Source organism: Vicugna pacos, chromosome 34 (assembly GCF_048564905.1).
Source record: "Vicugna pacos chromosome 34, VicPac4, whole genome shotgun sequence".
Classification (NCBI taxonomy): domain Eukaryota; kingdom Metazoa; phylum Chordata; class Mammalia; order Artiodactyla; family Camelidae; genus Vicugna; species Vicugna pacos.
The window spans coordinates 7,593,149-7,611,448 of record NC_133020.1 but is presented as its reverse complement, the minus strand read 5'-3'; the positions used below and the strand labels follow the sequence as shown (position 1 = coordinate 7,611,448).

At 36.0% G+C, this 18,300-nt stretch overlaps 1 protein-coding gene across 5 annotated transcripts in view; it reads right to left on the bottom strand.

The window, feature by feature from the left end:
* Window positions 1–18,300, bottom strand: part of SOX5 (SRY-box transcription factor 5) — a 377,294-nt gene that overhangs the window by 306,253 nt on the left and 52,741 nt on the right. For 3 of the 5 annotated variants that reach the window (XM_072954196.1, XM_006199937.3, XM_072954197.1), the window contains exon 2: window positions 4,676–4,907. In XM_072954196.1, coding sequence (XP_072810297.1) covers window positions 4,676–4,906 — 231 coding nt within the window. In that variant the 5' untranslated portion in view covers window position 4,907. Of the gene's footprint in view, window positions 1–4,675; window positions 4,908–10,379; window positions 10,406–18,300 lie in introns of those variants that run through there. The other 2 variants (XM_072954198.1, XM_006199939.4) reach the window with 2 other exon arrangements.

The following is an 18,300-nucleotide window of genomic DNA, read 5'->3' as shown; positions in this document are numbered from 1 at the left end:
TCAATATGGGAAGCAGCCATTCTACAGTTATACAAAACTATTCACTCAACTCTAGAGGAACTTAAGGAGTCAAAATAGAGTTTGGCTAAGATTACAGTAAACATTTTGTAGGGAAAAAAAGAAGACAACTGATTATTCAGTAACCACAGGTGGTCAAGACTTTCGTTTCACAACACGTTTGACACCAGAACCACCATTTAACTGACAGAAGAAGGAGGCAACCAGATGAAACAAGCCGCCAACATGGCCGCCGTGGAGCCCCCCCAGCTGCCTCTCAGGCTGCTACTTGGTTTCTCCTCAGACTTACTCTCTTCCCTTCTGGTACTCATACATGATTATGCTGACCGCCGTGAGGACATCTTCTGGCTAGTTCTATGTATCGTGAAATAAATCCTTCTATATCAGAGCTATTATCAAAAATGAGCCATCAATTACAGTGTCTCTTGCTTGTCTCTGAAACTCTGAAGTGACAGCTTCCAAACCCATGTTAAAAAAAGGAGCAGAGGGGATAAGAAGGGTAGATCTAACCCTCATAAAAAAAAAAGTCCAGGACTGCCTTTCCACTCATGTCAGAACCAGACTTGCCAATCTTGCCTTTCACCTTTTTCACAATTATATGGGAATCAAATTTTGCTATTAATTCCTTGGCAAGATGATGAGATCTTCAGAGAAGGAACCCACAGACTCAGTCTTTTTCATACTTACAGTCATCAGTGCCTCACTCTTACACTGACCAGAAGTTTGACAGAATTTTATAAATGTATGCGTACACCCTGGTTAAGACAGCTCACCCAAGGTGCACTGTGAACAGCGAGCAGAACCCTCGAAGAACAGAGGAACCGGCAGGATTTAAACCAGTTACAGTCGTCTGGGGAGTTGCTCTTCGTCAGCCACTTGGTTATTTTCTCCAAGATATTATGGCAAAACACACATCTTCAGAAAGAAAGAATTACGTCTTTATCTGACCCAATTCTAAACTTTAACACTTATATACCCTGAACATGAACATAGAACCCAAATTTCCAAAAATCTTTATATGGCAATAGTCATGAGGTGTCAGAACTTCTATCTCAGGAAATATCTTCCAACCTAAATGTTATCTGAAAGCATTTGTCTGTAACTTCAAGCTAGCATTACAGAGATTACTTAGACTCTAAGCTACGTGGGCAATACAAAATGTAGATCTCTCAACCCCTCTCTTTTTATTAAAGAATGGAGTACGAAAGTCACACATAAATTGACAATGAAATCTGGAAATCTGGTGTTTTTCCTTAAATTGAGGTTTATGATATAAACACCACGAAAGTCTCTGTTTTTCAAAGATACTAAAAAAGGAAAAAATAATATAGTTCACTTTTGAAATAAGAGGACCTGTTATGTGAATATGACAATGGCCTAGTATCCAGAAGAAAATATAACTAATTTGTGTTGAACAACAATTCTATGAATATATTCAATCATTCTGATAAATGAGTAAAATATATCTTAATCAGCTTAATAGCTGAATATATCATGACTATTATAATATACTCTCTGTTTTCTGAATATAATACATTTCTACTTTATTTCTATCAGCATACTTACCATGAATAACATCTTGACAACTTTGCCCGAAACATAGTTACTAGTTAAACATCCATATAAACTCTGCATTTACTCATAAACTGAGTATATTACATGCTAGGTGACAACCAGATACCTGTGTATGTATTTGAATATGTATGCCTTCATGGAAAGGCAGACATGTAAATACATACATTAGAACATAGGCCATGAGAAAAGATACAAACAAGTACCATGGATAAAAGAATAATGCAGCAACCATTCTGCCTTGGGATGTCAGTAAAAGTATCTAAAAAGCAGTTTTGAACTCAGTCTTGTGGGAGAAACACAATTCACCAGGAAGGTGAAATATGAAAAAGACAGTTTTCCAGGCAAAGAGTAAGTCCGTGTCATTTGAGGTCTCCTGGTATCTTTATGAACATGTATGAAGAGCTCTGCGTGACTGAAACACTGGGTGTGAGGCAGGCTGCAGCCGCAAGGAGACAAAAGCCATATTTTGGTGCTAATCTATACGGAGTTCTATGCTAAGATAAAGAGTTTTAGACTAAATTGTGTAAGCAACAAGGACACACATTAGTTTCCAAAGTCGGGTAAACAATCCAACTCATTTCCCAGGGAAATAAATCTCGTGGAACTTGAAAGACAGGAACAAAGAGAGGCTGGAAATTTGAGATCATACAGGAGACTCTTCCAACTGTCAAAGATGAAAAGCTGGTGGAATCAGGAAACATCCGAGGCCGAAACAAGTTTAGTAGTCAGCTAGAGCCACAGTAAAAGAAAATGCCAGCGCTGGAGCCGCTACAGCTAAGTTAAACCACTTGTATACCAACTGCAGCTGCTTTCAGAACAGCAGGTCTGAACCCTTTGGGGTTACAGATCTACTCGAGAATCTGATGAAAACCATAATCCTACTCACACGTGTGCGTATACACAACTCTCCATTCGTCTTCAGAAGATCCACAGACCCTAGTTAAGAACTGCTCCCCCACATGAAGCTGCCTGAGGAGAGGAGCTGTGCCTCGTGCGAATCTCCTTCCACAGTGCACGACAAGAAGTGTGGTGCAAAGCAGGCAGTTCATAGCTTCTATCTGGCTGGACTGGAGTCTCCATTACAGGCCGAGCAGTTACATTTTCATGAACATGCTGCATCGCAGCCTCCATTCACGCCAACCGCGGTGTGTAATTTAATGTACGTTTCTCACACCCATCCTTGAGGATACTTAAAATAATCTCCCCTTTATCTCTGTTGTATTCTTCTAGTCATAACTGTTTACATTCACTGTTCTAAATTTGTGTTTATATTTATAGAAGTATCACAGGAAAACCAAGTCACAGAGCCCTCTCAACAGGGTATGCCCTGTGGTCAAAATACCGAGCAGGAAAAGGCATTAGCCCTGGCGCAGTGTCAAACGGAGAGCCCGGCCTCCTTACCCTGTTAAGCTGCGTACCACCACTGCCCCCTTTCTTGTCCTTGTTCACCCTTTGTGAGAGGAGGCCAAGGAGTTATGTCGTTGCACATAACGAACATGAACTCACAGCAGGGGGAGAAGGGAGGAATGATGGACAGTGTGATTTAGCTTGACGAGTAAAAGATCGTTAGAAAATTACATCTGTGTGTGCCCTTGTGAAGAGCTATAATGTTTATAAGCATGGAATCCAAAGCCAGACTGCCCGGGTGAACCTGGGACTCCACTTACTAGCTGTGAACTGGAGCAAATTATTTAATCTCTCTGTGCCTCAGTTTCCTCATCTGTAAAATGAGATTAATGATAACACCTCCCTGAATTATGGTGAAGGTTAAATGAGTTAATACATGTCATGTGCTTAAAATACATCTATAAAAGCGCTATACAAGTGTTAGCTAAAACGTTACTCTTGGGTAAGAAAATTCTACCACACAGCAGAAAATACCCAGAGAAATTTTGACCTGCAAGGCTTAAAATGTTGAACGGAAATATTTAAATCTAATGTGAATTATCAAAGAATAGTGTTTATTTCACAGACATTAGGGAACAATCTGTTTCTTACTGATTTAATTCTACGTACAGCAATGCAAGGACATAAACAAGCGGGCATATTTCAGTACCAAGTACATTTACGATGTGTAATAACTTCCCTGAGAAGGCCAAGAAAAAAAAAGGATTTAACAGAATCAGAGCTGTTTTCTAAGGTATGGGAACGTGTGATGAAACATTTTTGTTGGTGTGAATTTGGTTAAAATTAACATCACTGGCATCCTTGAAGTAGAAGAGGGGCCACAAAAACACAACATCCATCCAAGCAGCCGTGCTGAAAAGGCGAAGGTGGCTTTACTGGCAGCTAAGTGCCCTGCTACCTCGCCAGCATGCCGATTCTATGTGTTTAAGTTCTTAAGAAGGGCCTAAAAGCTTTATTTGTTTGTGTGTCTGTCTGCCACTTAAGCTTCAGCCAAAGATGCTATGCTGCCTTCATCCCTCTCATCCGTGAAACCACAGCTTCCTAATCGTCTGTAGTGATGCAGAGCCCAGGATAAGGGGCCAGATAAATATCCTGGGCTGCAAATTCTGGAATAAGATATACCAGGGAATTATTATTTATCAAAGCAACAGAGTGAATGGGACTGAGTTAGAAATTAGTATAATCACATTAGAAAACTATCATCTCCATGAAATAATATTCTGTAATATTCCCAGTACTGTAAGAAATACTGGAATCCAATCTGGACAAAGCAAAATTGAGGGGGAGTGGGAAACACTGATTTATCATGATAGAAATGTTCAAACTATATTGCAACTCTAACTGGAAAAGTCTTCTACTAGACATAGCATGACCCCTAACTTTCATATGTACTAATTTTAAATGTGTTACTTTAACATTATTTTTGTTTTTTCCTCTAATTAAATTGTCTCAAAAGTAGAGTTCTTGAAAAATAAAACAAATAAACAAAATGGTTCATCTTGCTCTCCCTACTGGGATCAATTTACTTGTAAAGAATTCTAACATGCTAGGGGTGAATCTTGTGTACGGCTGTTAAGTGGACGATAATTACGAAGCAAAGGACTGAAGCCAAACTATTAGAGGAGCAGACTGGTCACAAAGTGAGTGTAGGCACAATAGACCATGAGAAACCTACCATTGTATTGTGCTGAGAAGTGGGAGTCCTATGGCCACAAGTCTCTTGCGTCAGCAGAGAAACTGGCTGAAATTCCTCAGAGTGAGGCTTGTTGGGAAAACTCACATGCAAGGGAAGGTGAAAGGCTGGGAGCCCGTCACTCTCCTCTTCTTCCACTTTCTGTCTGCTTGTCACCATGGCTACCTCTCCATCTGCTTCCCCATACGGAGAGGCTGGTCGCTTGGAAGACATCCTGGAAGGAACAAAAGAGGAGAAAATAATGAAACCTCCACATAAATCCTTAATGCCGTCATTGTGTGGTTAGGGGCCATTGTAACAGAAATGCCTTTTTGTGCTGGCAGAGAGCAGGAAACCATCCAAATACCACTGCAAAGCACAATCAGAAACAATGGCCAAGCAGGTAGCAGCAGAACACTGCTTGTTTGTTGTGAGAATAATACCCTAATATAGCACTCTCTTGTATTCTGGCTTCTTAAACAAGAGAATTCACCTAAGAACACTGCATAATGAAAGGCTATTCCATTTTAAAGGAAAGAAAAATACCCATCTCGTTTTACACTTTGATAGACCTTATTGAAGACAGAACATCTATGAATAGCAAATACTGTTGGCAGTTAAAAGAAGGGAAATAACTAAAATTTCTTTCATCAAAAAATAAGCAAAGTAACTGAATAATTGCCATCATAACAAATTTGCATTTTATTAAGATTATTGTGAAATGTAGAAATATTGGTTATAAGCAAACCTCAGACCACAAAATAAGAAGTTTGGTATTTGTTTAAAACTTATTAAGAACTGAATAAGTTTTACAATCACTTTTAATCTTGAAACATTTGAGAATTTTTCTCTCTTGCCTCCCCAAATCACTCAGTTTTGGCATTCAGTTCTAATATAAAATTTGCAAAGTAGTTTAAAAAAAAGGTAAGAATATAAAAATATTTTAATTGTTTTCCACAGTTCCAAAAACTATTTAGATGTGGATTCTCAGACTTATTTACTTCTTTAGAATACCTAAGTAAAAGGAAAAAACAGCAAAAGAAAAAGTGTTTTGCTTTGACTAGCTAATGCCTATATGACAATGCACTTAGATAACTGAACAAAAATTAAATATTTTTTGTACTTGAGTCTGATTGAGAATATTACCAGAGGTTAAAAATATGTGGCAAATATTTTTTGTTAAATAGAAGACATCCTTTTCTTTTCATTAAAAGCTTTTATAAAGAAGCAGTACAGAGGTAAAATGTTTAATTCAGAAAAAAACTCTCTTTTATTTCCAACTTGGTCTGACCTTGAAAATGCCCTAATTTTTGTTCAACAAACAAAGAGTATTTACAGAATCATCCATTCTTATTCTAGACCAGTGGAACAGGAGGCAGGGAAGCATTAACTAACTGTGGTATCACTTCTTTCGTATGTATCACTGATTTTTAAATTTAAAGTGTACTATCGAAAGAGAGGCCTCTAATCATTGCTGAATAATACTATTCTTAGTGTTAGAAGTTTCAAAAGAAAAGTGCATTCGAGTACTAAAGATATTCGATTAAGGTATAATGGCAGAGAAGAAAAACTAAGGGCTGTGGAATCAGACAAGCATGAATTAAAACCCTGATTCTGCTACTTACTAGATGTGAGGTTTACTTTACTCTCTACTTAAATTTACTCATCTTTAAAGTGAGATGTAATATTTACCTGCAGTGCTTTTTAAGAATGAACTGTACATATGAAAAATGACTTGTGGAGCATTTAGCTCAGAGTAGACACTCCATAAACAATAGCTGTTGTCTATTTTACAAACTTTAAAACTACAATGTGACCTCCTCTCCTCAAAAACATTAAAACAATCCAAAAATGTGGAAAGCAGATTGCCTTCTAAGAGTTAAACTGTAAAAGCAACATGAAATACACAGTCTCACAACAGAGAAATGCTCCCTGGCCAGTCGCACTTGACAGTAAACTCATCAAATATATTAGCACATGTTAAAAAGAAATGTTAATAATAGGGATCTTGATCAGAGGAGAAGAACAGAGGAAGAGGAAATGTTAGTGTTACCACGTAAGCACTGTTTAGAGGAGAAGCAGGATGGGCCATCACATTTCAGGTATCTTTAACTATTTCTGGTCTCGTTACCAAGGTTTCCTCCAAGTATACTCCAAATATGTAGAAAAGACGTCAGGGGCTGGAGTTAACAGAGTGGTCTTAGTTTCACTGGGAACACCATGTCTATCACCAAGCTGACAGATTAAACTATAGGTAAGAACTCAACTCTAGAGGTATTTAATTTCCACTGTTCTGTTTCTATGCTCTTCAAGCAAACTTCTGATTCCCTTAAAGAGAATAGGCTGACAGAACAGAGTGAAAATATATAAGGTCTTTGTGATTTGACATATTAAATCAATAAAGAGACTTTTCATTATTTCTTGGTTTTACATGAAGCTTGCCTACAAGGAGATTACTCATTTATTACATAAACCGTAACATTTATGGTCTTTGTGGGCATCACTATCCTTGCTGGAATTAATAAATTGGTATTTCAGCGTCTACCTCAGTCTTTTGTACAATCAATTGCTTAATTGTCTGAAAACTCCAGGCTACTGGCAAGAGCCAGTTTCTGGGTTATCAAAGGAGGAAGTTAGACCAGTTGGCCTTTCTTAAGTGAATATAATTCTATGACTTTCAGAAGGCATGACCTTTTTGTTGACTTCTACTTTATTAGTATCATTATCAATACTGACTATGAAAATTGAAAGTCTAAAAGTAGGCATAAGGTAGATAAGGAAGACAGATAAGACATCACTACTCTTCTCAAAACTTTTGGTTCTTTCAATATCTACATTATCGCTATAGTCCAGTGAATGAACATTCTTTCCAAATGCATGTCACTCTATGGTGAAAAAAGTATAAGGTCTAAAACACTGAAAATGAAGGAGTTACAGTGTCAGAAGGCATTTGTTCCTAGAATATTATGTATTTCATGTTTATTTCAATTCCATTTTCTGAGACTTACTGAATGTCCTTAATATGTTAGACTTGATAATATTTTTATGCAGTTCAGGTAAAAGATTTCTTAAAGAATTTTTAAATTACTACAATAAAATAACTATGACCATATCAACAGGCTACAAAATGAGAAAAAAAAAGTACAGCACATAACAAATTATGTAGAGCTAGCAATCTGTTGGTTACATTATCCATGTTTAGTCTGACTCACTGTACTTCTAAAAATATTGATAATGAGATTATCAATACCATTAGATTCTTCAACTTTTATTTGTCTACCAATAGGTTTCCTTTTGAACAGAAGAAAGTCTCATTAATTTTAAAAAAGCATTAAGGAAGCACTGCAAGTTTTGTTATATTGTCTGTCTGGGATATGCAGGGTTCCAATTTCTGCAGCTCAAACTACATGGCTGTGCTGCATTGCAAGGACACCTGAGAATACCTTGAGTGTCTAGGCTGGGGGTGCTCTATGTGTTCTTCAGAGATGACTCTTGTCATTCCTGTGGTAGGTGCCAGACCTACCAGTGAGCAAAACTCAGACTTCAAAGAAACTGACATGAGGCAGACAAATACAATTTAGTGTGAAACTAACTTGTGTTGTTAGTTAACATAACAGTAGTCTTTAACTCACTTTTTTGTGTGTGGACAAGAAAATCTTGAAAGTATCGATGTCTAATTCCAAGACAAAAAGGACTCTTTAAATCATCAACAGCCCTCTACTGACCACTTACTATGTGCAAGACACTAATCTAAATGGAATTTTAAAATGTGATTCACGTTCTCTGCTTTAAGCTTATGAACTGCTTGAGAAGATTTTAAACAAAAGGAGAAATAATGATGAAAGACAGTCCAGGTTAAGGGCCAAATGACACGATAGTTAAGCACCTGAGGGCTTCAAGAGAGTCAGAGGATCATGGAATGCTTCAGGGAATGGCTGACCAGTTGGATTTTTGAGGGAAAAAAAAGAACAAACGGAAACCTCAGGGTACATGGAGAGTGTATCTCTTGTAGGGAGTCATGATCAAAGAAAAGATGCAGAGATCCTTTTAGAACATACAATTATAAATTAGTTTCAAGCTTACTTAGGAAAAGGGGAGACAGAGGAATATGGACCAAATCTCACTTCTAGTCTATAACATTCCTGGAGTTGCTGAGCTACATAAATGGCAATAATACAAGATAAGAAAGAGAGTCCCTTGTAAGGGGCAACTTGCTTTTGCCAAGAGTCACTTTTCCTTTAGTTTTCTGCATAGAAATCTGCACAATCAGGCTACTCTAGTCTATACGTGAAAGTAATTTTAAAATTACTGGAGTTCTTTGCTACTGGCTGAAGGCTGAAGACTATAAAAGTGAAGTAACTTTATATAAATAGGATGTCCCCAATTGTGTTCAGATATACATAGCAAACTTAGAGATAAGGGTAGAGGGTGTGAGACTGCAGCAGAAATCTAAACCAGTGGTTCTTTCTCAAATTTGAATACACATTGGAACTGGTTTAAAAATACTGCTGCCCGGGTCCCACAGCCAGATATTTTGATGTTATTGGTTTTGGAGTGCAGGCAGGGTATCAGAATTTTTTAAAGCTCCCAGTTGATTCTTATCTACAATTAAGGTTGCAAATCTTTTGTGTTAGTCAGACTAATGCCCCTCATCCAAGATGTCAAATCCTAACCCCTGAAACCTGTGAACTTGTTCCCTTAAAAGGCCAAAGGGACTTTGCAAACATGATTAAGTTAAGGATCTTAAGATGAGGCGATTGTTCTGGGTATTTTGGGTGGGCCCAAAGTAATCATAAAGCTCCTTGTAAGGGAGGGAGGGAAGAGGATCAGAGTTAGAGAAAGAGGCTGGAAGACACTATGCAGCTGGCTTGGAAAATGGAAGAAGGGGCCATGGGCCAAGGAATGTAGGTGGCCTCTAGAAGCTAGAAAAGGCAGTGAAACAGACTGTCCCCTAGAACCTCTAGAAATAATGAGCTTGGCCAACACCTTGACTGTAAGATTTCTGACCTCCAGAACTGTAAGTGAACACATTTGTACTGCTTAAGGCACTAAACTTGTGATAATCTGTCACAACAGCAACAGGAAACTAATTTACCACTAACTTAAATATCTTTCTTTCACAACTGGTATTTTCTCAATCTGAAATCCCACCCCAGACATACACTTGCCAGTTCCCTCACTTCATTTAATTTTCTGCTCCAACATCATTTCCCAGCACTTTTCACCTGACATATTTTATATTCTTTCTTTCTTTGTATTTCTCTCCAACTTTAAGATCCAAGAGGGCAGGCTTTATTTTTTCCAGAGCTACTTAGCCAGTACTTGAAATCCATTCTGAAAATAGTAGTCTTTCAATCAATATGTGTTAAATGAGAGCTACTAATTAAAACCAGCAACTTTTAACTATTCTCTAACTGTAGACAGTTGCAAGATCAAGTCTTACAGGACAAGTATGCTTAGAAAATGCCTCAATATTGTCAGAAAAAGGAAATTCAGCTCAGTGACAGCACTATCCTTCTTTTTAATAATTTCTATATAAAGGAATTGGTAAACCTTGTTTAATCAAGGTTTTTAAGTGTTTGTGAAAAATCCTACAGTTCTTTTAAAAATGTAATAAGTAAAAGACTATAAAAGTGAAGTAACTTTATATAAAATGCTGCAGTTAATTAGTAGTAATAGGTCTGTTACTAAGGAATCATCTACTCACGGCTTTAAACTTGACTACTGTCTGCTTAGGATATGTCTTTCCTTTGCTGCAGTTATTCTGGAAAATGACAACAGTACAAAGTCAAAGAAATTTGTATGTGGAACAAGCAAAAAATGGAAGGCACAGAATAGAAACTGCTTTCTGTATATAATAGTTTCTTTTTAAAGCTTTTGTCTTTCTCTAAATCTCTTAACTTCTGACTATTAATTCAGAGATAAAGTCCTAGGAAGTAGTACCTTCCACTGGTTAGTCTTTTGGAATGGTAATATTATTTCCTTTAAGGATTGCAGTTCCATATTTTAAAAAAAAACAAAAATTATAAAAACTATTTATATACAGCAAACTAAAAGTCCCAGCTTTTCTTCCCTAACCACCATACTTGAAGTGGCTTTGCCCCACTCAAAATATATCAACTCTTGTTTGTTGCCCAGATGAAAAAAACTGAACATCAGTATAACCTAAGACATTTATTCATAGTTTAGTTTTTCCTATTATTAGTATTTAAAACTAGGACACAGGATTTTAATAAGTACAGGTCTATTTTTGACCATTTTACCTGATTTTTCCAAGATTTAACACTAAAGCTATGACTGCATGATAAAAGTCTTTCCAAATTGCTCCGTATTTTTCCTCTAAATAGTCTGATCCTCTATGCTGAAAGAGTTATAATTAATTCCTACCACATAGCTGGCACTCAATGTATTTTTTCTACAAATAAATGAATGAATTGCATGCATGAGTGTTTACTTTGTGCCAGGCAAATTACCTTCGTGTTACAGAAGAAAAAGGCAACTTAGATATGAAAACCTTTTTGGTTTACCCTTAAGGAAGTACTGTCTAGATTGAAACAGAGAACACTCTAGATGGAAATAGAAGAAATATATCCACTCATTCATTCATCAGTGGAAAAACATTCATGGAACGACTACTGTGCCTTGTGATAGCAACATAATTAAGAAACCAAGATAGAATATTTTAAGGCAAATGACTTGTTATAAATATGAGTACTATGGGGGACCAAAAATAGAGATGTAATGTCTCACTCAAAATAATCAAAGAATGCTTCCTACAAATCATGAGAATTCAACAGGGCAGTGAAAGATGGACCAGATGTCAACAGACACAAAGAAGATAAGATTCCAGACAGGAGAAATGAAATTAGCAAATTAAAGAAATTCATAAAATGACGCAGGATCATGAGTAGAATGGTTTGGTTCAAGAAGTAGATTCTATGTATGACTGAAGAATTGTGCTGTAGGTCAGAAATTGACACAACATTGTAAACTTATTATACCTCAATAAAAAAAATTTTAAAAAAGGAGGAGATTCTAGAAGTAAATGCAGATAAGAATGAAAACTAGAGACCAGATGATAGTGATTCTGGTTAAATCCTAACAATTGTGAATGGCTGAACCAAAATGTGAAACTGACACTGCAGGCAGAGGGAACTGGAGATAGTTTCTAGGTTACATAGTAACAATCAGAATTATATGTTCGGAAGACAAGCCCTCAGAAATTAGTAAATGATAGAAGATTGAGGGTGGGAACCAGAGAAGGAGAATGAGTAGGTGAGACAATTCAAAGATAAGCAGATTACTTGATTGTATACTTTAGAGAACAATACTGCTGATAAGAGAAATAAATAAAATAGAAAGAAAGGCCAACTTGGAGACAAATATGAAATTCAGTTTTAGAAATAGATCTTTGTTGATTGGAGAATTTTAAAAAAGAAATAGCAGGTAATCAGAAAATGCAGGACTTCTGTAGAAGTAACTAAGGCAGTGTAGTCTTTTAAACACATGTAGAGTTAACCAATAATCGTAATTAAATTTCATTGACTTCTTCCACAATGTTCTGTATCACTTTATTATCCTTAATTTATAAAAAAGGAAACTGAGTCATAAAGTGGTTAAGTATCTTTCGTTACACTGCTTGGTCTTCACATTATAATAAACAGCAGTTCAACAACAGAACTATCTCTCCAAGAGAGTCATAGGAAGAAAATAGAGCAAAGGCGGGGAAATTTGAGTTTTGCAGTCCATCCAATTTTGGGAGAACAGTGTATGAAAAGGATTGAGCAAAGACATATAAAGAGAAGTCAAAGTGATACGCGAGGAAGCGTAATTACTCTCTAAACAGCTCTGCAAAATGAAACATTCTGAATATAAACTTTAAAAATTCTGGACCATGATGTTTATTTAACTTAGAACTTCCATTGATTGCTTTCCTAAATACTCAATTTTAACATTCCATCTCTCATGTTAAATCTTAAATATGGCAGAATATATTTTAAAAGTAATTAAAAATACTTGAAAGGATGTATCTTCTTTTAAGAGAACCACCACCATGGGATATAACAAAATAAAATAAAAACTGGCAACCCTTCATATCCAAAGAGTGTACTATTCTTCTGGAAGTTATGTTCCTCAAGTGTTTCTAGTAATAAAACTACTTCAGGACATTCACATTTACTTGTCTGGTTATCTTTGTAATTAAAGTTGTTGTGAGAAGATTAATCAATATTAGGAGTTAAAATCTACTGTTCATCAAAGATTTTTTCATAACTGAACAGTACCTATACAATATGGGAATCAACGTAGACATTTAGCGTGAATGTATGGTGTTGATTCAAATGAATGAAAAAACCAACATCTCTTTGTGACTTATAAATAGAGAATTACACAAACTTCGCATATCATTTTATTAAAGAAAAAATCAGTTTCATCATTTTTAATCTATAAATCTCAATTATTACTGTTTACATCTTCAGGGTTAGTCTTTCTTTTTCCCTCTTCCATGTTTTGAACATCTTCATTTTCCCACTAAATTTAGAATCAGCTTTGTGTTGACCCTGTGAATTCTATGTAAACGTTTTAACCAAACCTGTCTTATGTAATATTCAGAAGTCTTTTAGATAGAAAATTTATTTGGGTAAATATGTAGTCTTTCAAATGTTTACATTTTTCTTCTCTTTTCTATAAATCCTCTTGACCATCAGTTTCTCATACAGAACACAGTACTCTATCCATTGCTCCCACCTACAAAGACCTCATTCATTATATTGTTATTTCGAGGCATGAACAAGTTCATCAGGTCCTGGTATACACTATAAATGGAAGTAGAAACACAGATTTCATAGAAATACAAAAACAGACAACATAAAGTAATACATAAGACTAGATTTCCCTTGTATTCCTTACTATACATTTCACCAGAGTAGAAACTTATCTCTACTAATATTTAAAAACAAAATATACCATGACATTGAAATCTAAAGAAAAGTAATTTTGAGCCACACACAGTTAACAATAAACTTGTTACTCTGTTCTGAAATAGAACCTGAATTTATAGGAAAATTTAATAAATGTTATGAAAGTTTAAACTCTATTTAAAACTATGTTAATTAAGATTATTGTAGTCACCAAGAACTTTCAACGTGACCTTCACCAAGGCTGTTCCTGTGTTTACCTTGTCATATGTTTAGTTTCTGAGAATCTCCTGTACTGAGATCAGGCAGTTCATTCTGCCATCCCTTCTCTCTGATAAGAATAGCACCACTTTGAACTTCTCCAACACCTTTCTGCCCTTCTCTTTACTAACATCTCTCTCCTACCAAATAGCTTTCCCCAGCCATGTCCAGCCCAGGAAAGAGTCAGAGAAAGAGGGGTAGGATAAGAAGAGCAAAAAATGAAGAGGCACAGAGTTCTCCAAGAAAGGTGTGGAAAAGGAAAAGGAAAAGGAAAAGGAAAAGGAAAAAAAAATCAAAAGTTAGCAAGAAATAAGGAAAGACTCAAAAACAGAACTTAACGCTTGTCAGTGCCTGAAAGAAGTGAGTTCCTCCCTATTAGTTGGACACAGGATATTTCAGAACTGAATTAATGCACCTAAACTATGCAGTAAAATTAACTTTAAAATGTCTTTCTTTTTTTTTCTAAACAAGGGAGACAAATACCAAACGTAAGCGTTTAGCAACAGTTTATGATAGCAAAATTCCAGGTTACAATGATTCAGAATTCAAAACTGGATTCCTTGTCTACTTTCTTCTCTTACTGTCTAACTAATAATTGTAAATCACTAAAAACTGAGTCCAAAGTTAGACCATATGTTATCGGATGAAGACTCCAAGACAATTTTCTAAATAAGAAAATGGTTTTATTATGAGTAACCTAATAGCTGGCTTCTGGAACCAAAGCTTACCTAAATGAATGTATCTGCCAGCTAAAACTTCTCATCTGTACGCTTTATTGTCTTACTTTAAAATTAATCCACACTTACTAAGTGCCTAAAGCAAAAGTATTCCTGATAAATAAAAAGGCAGAAAGAGTATTAAATTTAATTAAACGCTAGTCATTATGTAACATTCAAATACTCAGAAAAGACAGAGTTCATTACAAGCCTGACAAGACTGAAGGAAAGCTGGTTAGGGGAACTTTAGGTCTCATAGACAGTCATTTTCATAAAGAGAAGAGTGAGTAAACGTTTTTACAGAATTCTAGATTCTTTTGAAAAAATTCATCAAAACTGTTCTCATCCTTTACAGCACAAGAAAATGGGAATAAGTATTTTGTACTTAAAAAAATAACCTAACTTTGACTTATTTAATAGTTGTTAAAATTTCATTTCCTTATCTCAAAAATAGTAACACCTGTGTTGGAGTTATTGAACAATTTGATCTGATTCTTTCTAATCACCAAATACACTAAATTTCAGCCAATCTACTTGAAGAAAACATAACAGAAATGATTAAGACATTTAAATGTTGAAGAGAAATTTCTTTTAAGGTGTAGGTAAAGTGACCAAATGTATGAACTTGGATGAGAGAAAAAAATAAGTACTAACTTGCTGTGAATTATTTAATTCACATATTGTTATGCATCTGTCATTAATCAGAAACGAGGAGAAAAAGGATGTTTAACCTTCAGCTATTTACAGGTTAAAAATGTCAAAGTCCTTTTGTTCTGATTATTATAAATTACTTGGAATAATCTAGCATTAAGATTTGTGGTTCTGAAACTTGTTATTACAGTTAGAGAGGGTATACTTTTTAAGGAAATAAAAAGCTTTTTTCCATTTGAGCATGGGTTTTGCCTTTCTGACAGCTCTAAGTCCACAGGATGTGGAAGGATGATTTAAATTTTACATCAAAATTGTGACTGCACTAGACTTTTTTCCCCTTTCTCAAGGGAGGCATTGTTCTTGCCTTTCCATAACCAGGCGTGACAGCGCCAGACTGGAGTCACACGGCTGGTCTCTGAGTCAGCGTGAAAGTGCTCACCTCCTGAGTTTCCCCAGATGCTCGGCTCCTTGTGAGTCTGAAAGCTGAGCACTGAGTAGCCACACACTCCATTCCTGGGACAGACAGAGGATTGAAGGGGAAAATTTAACAAAAACTATCTCTTCCTATACATGCTATAAAACTCTTTAATTCATAATAAGAAGTAACAACAACAAAAATACATAGGTACCATTTTTCTGACTCAAAAGTTGGGACAAATTGTTCAGCAAGTAATTCTGTGCTTCGACTTAAAGAAATAAAGTCTAAAAAAATCAGAAGCCTTTTGGATGTTTCTGAGACACATGGTTGCCACATGTATAAATTTCAGGTTATAGTCAGCTGGATGGCATCGTCAAAGAATAATGTATGAAATGTATATCCATTCTCAAGATCTCTAAAAACATATCTTTAAAAGCTGTCTGTAGACTACCTGCAAAGGGACGATCTTCTCTGCTCTCGAGCAGAACGACTGCTAGTGAAACAGGGATTAATTCAATTTCTGTTGTTCTATCCTTGACCTTTTAGAGAAGTTTGAGGGGTGTCTGTGTCTTGCGTATTTATGCAGTCGTGTCTGTGTGTGTGTGTGAGAGAGAGAGAGAGACAGACAGACAGCCAGGCAGAGAAAAGAAGAAAGAGAGGAGGAGGAGGAAGGGAAGAAAGAAAAGACATTCACTGTCAAATTATATATTAATAAGCATTAATATTTTTTCTTTTTTATGGAACCTCTCTGTTAAAGGTTAGACAGGACCACCTTAATTTCATCACAATCATAGGCTGACAACTTTCATTTACTATATAATTCTAAACTATTTGGTTGAAAGTTGTATGTATTTTGAAGGAAAAAATGAGTAAGTATAAAACTCCTTCCAATTTGTTAGCCTATAAAAAATAAAGAAAAAAGCCAAAGGAAATATAATTTCTAAATACTATTATTACAGTGAATAATACTAATCTGTTAATTATTGTTTTCTAAAATACTGCCATTCGGTTTTTTTCATGTTTACCTCATGAGGATATATGAGTGTCCACATGTGTTCATGTGCACATATATATGAGGGCATGTTTGTCATAACTTACAAAAAGAGTTCACCATACTCATATTCACAATGGAAAGACAGCTTTTCATTCATGAACATCACTGGTCAGGTAAGGTGCATACATCAAAACAAAAAACAGAGTTTGAAATAGAAAGGAATATCTACTTAGTGATACTGACCCCTCAAATAACATTTCACTTACTCTAATGACTTGGTCATCTTGACTCTCCCAGGAGAATCTCCCTACGGCAGAACTGCAAATAGGATATCATTTTTTTCCCGAAATAATATAGCTAAGTACTTGTTTTGAGCCTCCCTCCCTGCCTCCTTATCTGAGCATCCTCTTACAGTGCCCACCCCCACTCTCTCTCTCCTCTCTCGCATTACTGGCTAAGTCTAAATAAATAGCCAATTGCTCCATAATCAAAAGTGACTTATTCTTAGCATGGTGTATGTCTTGAAATAAAATCTGTGGCATGTTTAATTTATTTAGGATCTAATAATGATGACAAAAGTAATTAAGTAACCAGTCGAGTTTTAATTTCTTTTGTTTTCAAAGGTCATTGTGAAATCAAGCAAGTTAAGCCTTCAAAAGCAAACCTCTAGAGAATGGTGTAAGGCTTTTGTTTTGGTTTTTTTTTTTTCCCCCAGCAGAAAGGAGGCTCACAGCTAAAAGGAGTACTGAGCATCAGCATGAGATTTGTTGAGAATGACTGTCTAAGTAGTCCAATGACGAAAAATATTATGGCCCCTACCCCTCTTTGGAATCCAAATAATCCTGACAAGGAAAAGTTTACACATTGCTAAATTCTGGCCAATTTAGGGGACTCACTCTTTCTTTCCATGCCCCATACAGACTTGGTTCCAGCCTGTTTCTACAACAGCTGTTGAAAAATGAACAAAGTAGAAAATGTTTATGTTATATTCAAAATAGACAGCAAAGAACATATACACAGTGCACAAATCTCTCCTGGGACAACAGCTTTTGATGTGAGGGACAGGCATACTAAGCAAAGACAAATTCTCTGAACTTCTCAGCAAAATGAAGAATCTGCCATTATAATCATGAAAAGTCCAAAAGCAAGGGTGCAGTGCCAAAGACGATGAGCATCTATCAACCCAAACTCCAAAACAGCGGGATGCAGCTCTGGTTGGTGTTGTAAGAATGCTGAGCCTCTTCATTGGTTCCTTTCATGCCAAAGCTTCTTTGCTTGGATGAATATGAATTAAATCCATAAGCTTTCTTATTTTTCTAGCTTGACCTCTAAACTCATTTTATGTCTTAACTGTTTATCTTCTTCCCCCATTAATCTTTCTGGTTTTAGCACATTCCTTGTTGTTTTTAGGGGAAAAAAAAACAACTTTAAGAGTATGGTCCATACTGTCACTATGCACTAGTTAGGAATGTTAGTTCTTTTCTATAAATGGGTACGGACTCTTTAGCAAGAACTTAAAGGCTATCAGCTTCCTGTCCGTGAAATAAAAATTCAAAGGATATGGCATATACCATAGAGAAGTAAATCATCAAATGCCTATGAAGGTATGATAAGGATAAAGACACAAGTAAGATCTCAGTATAAGGTTTGCACTAGGTTTCAAATGGGGCTGA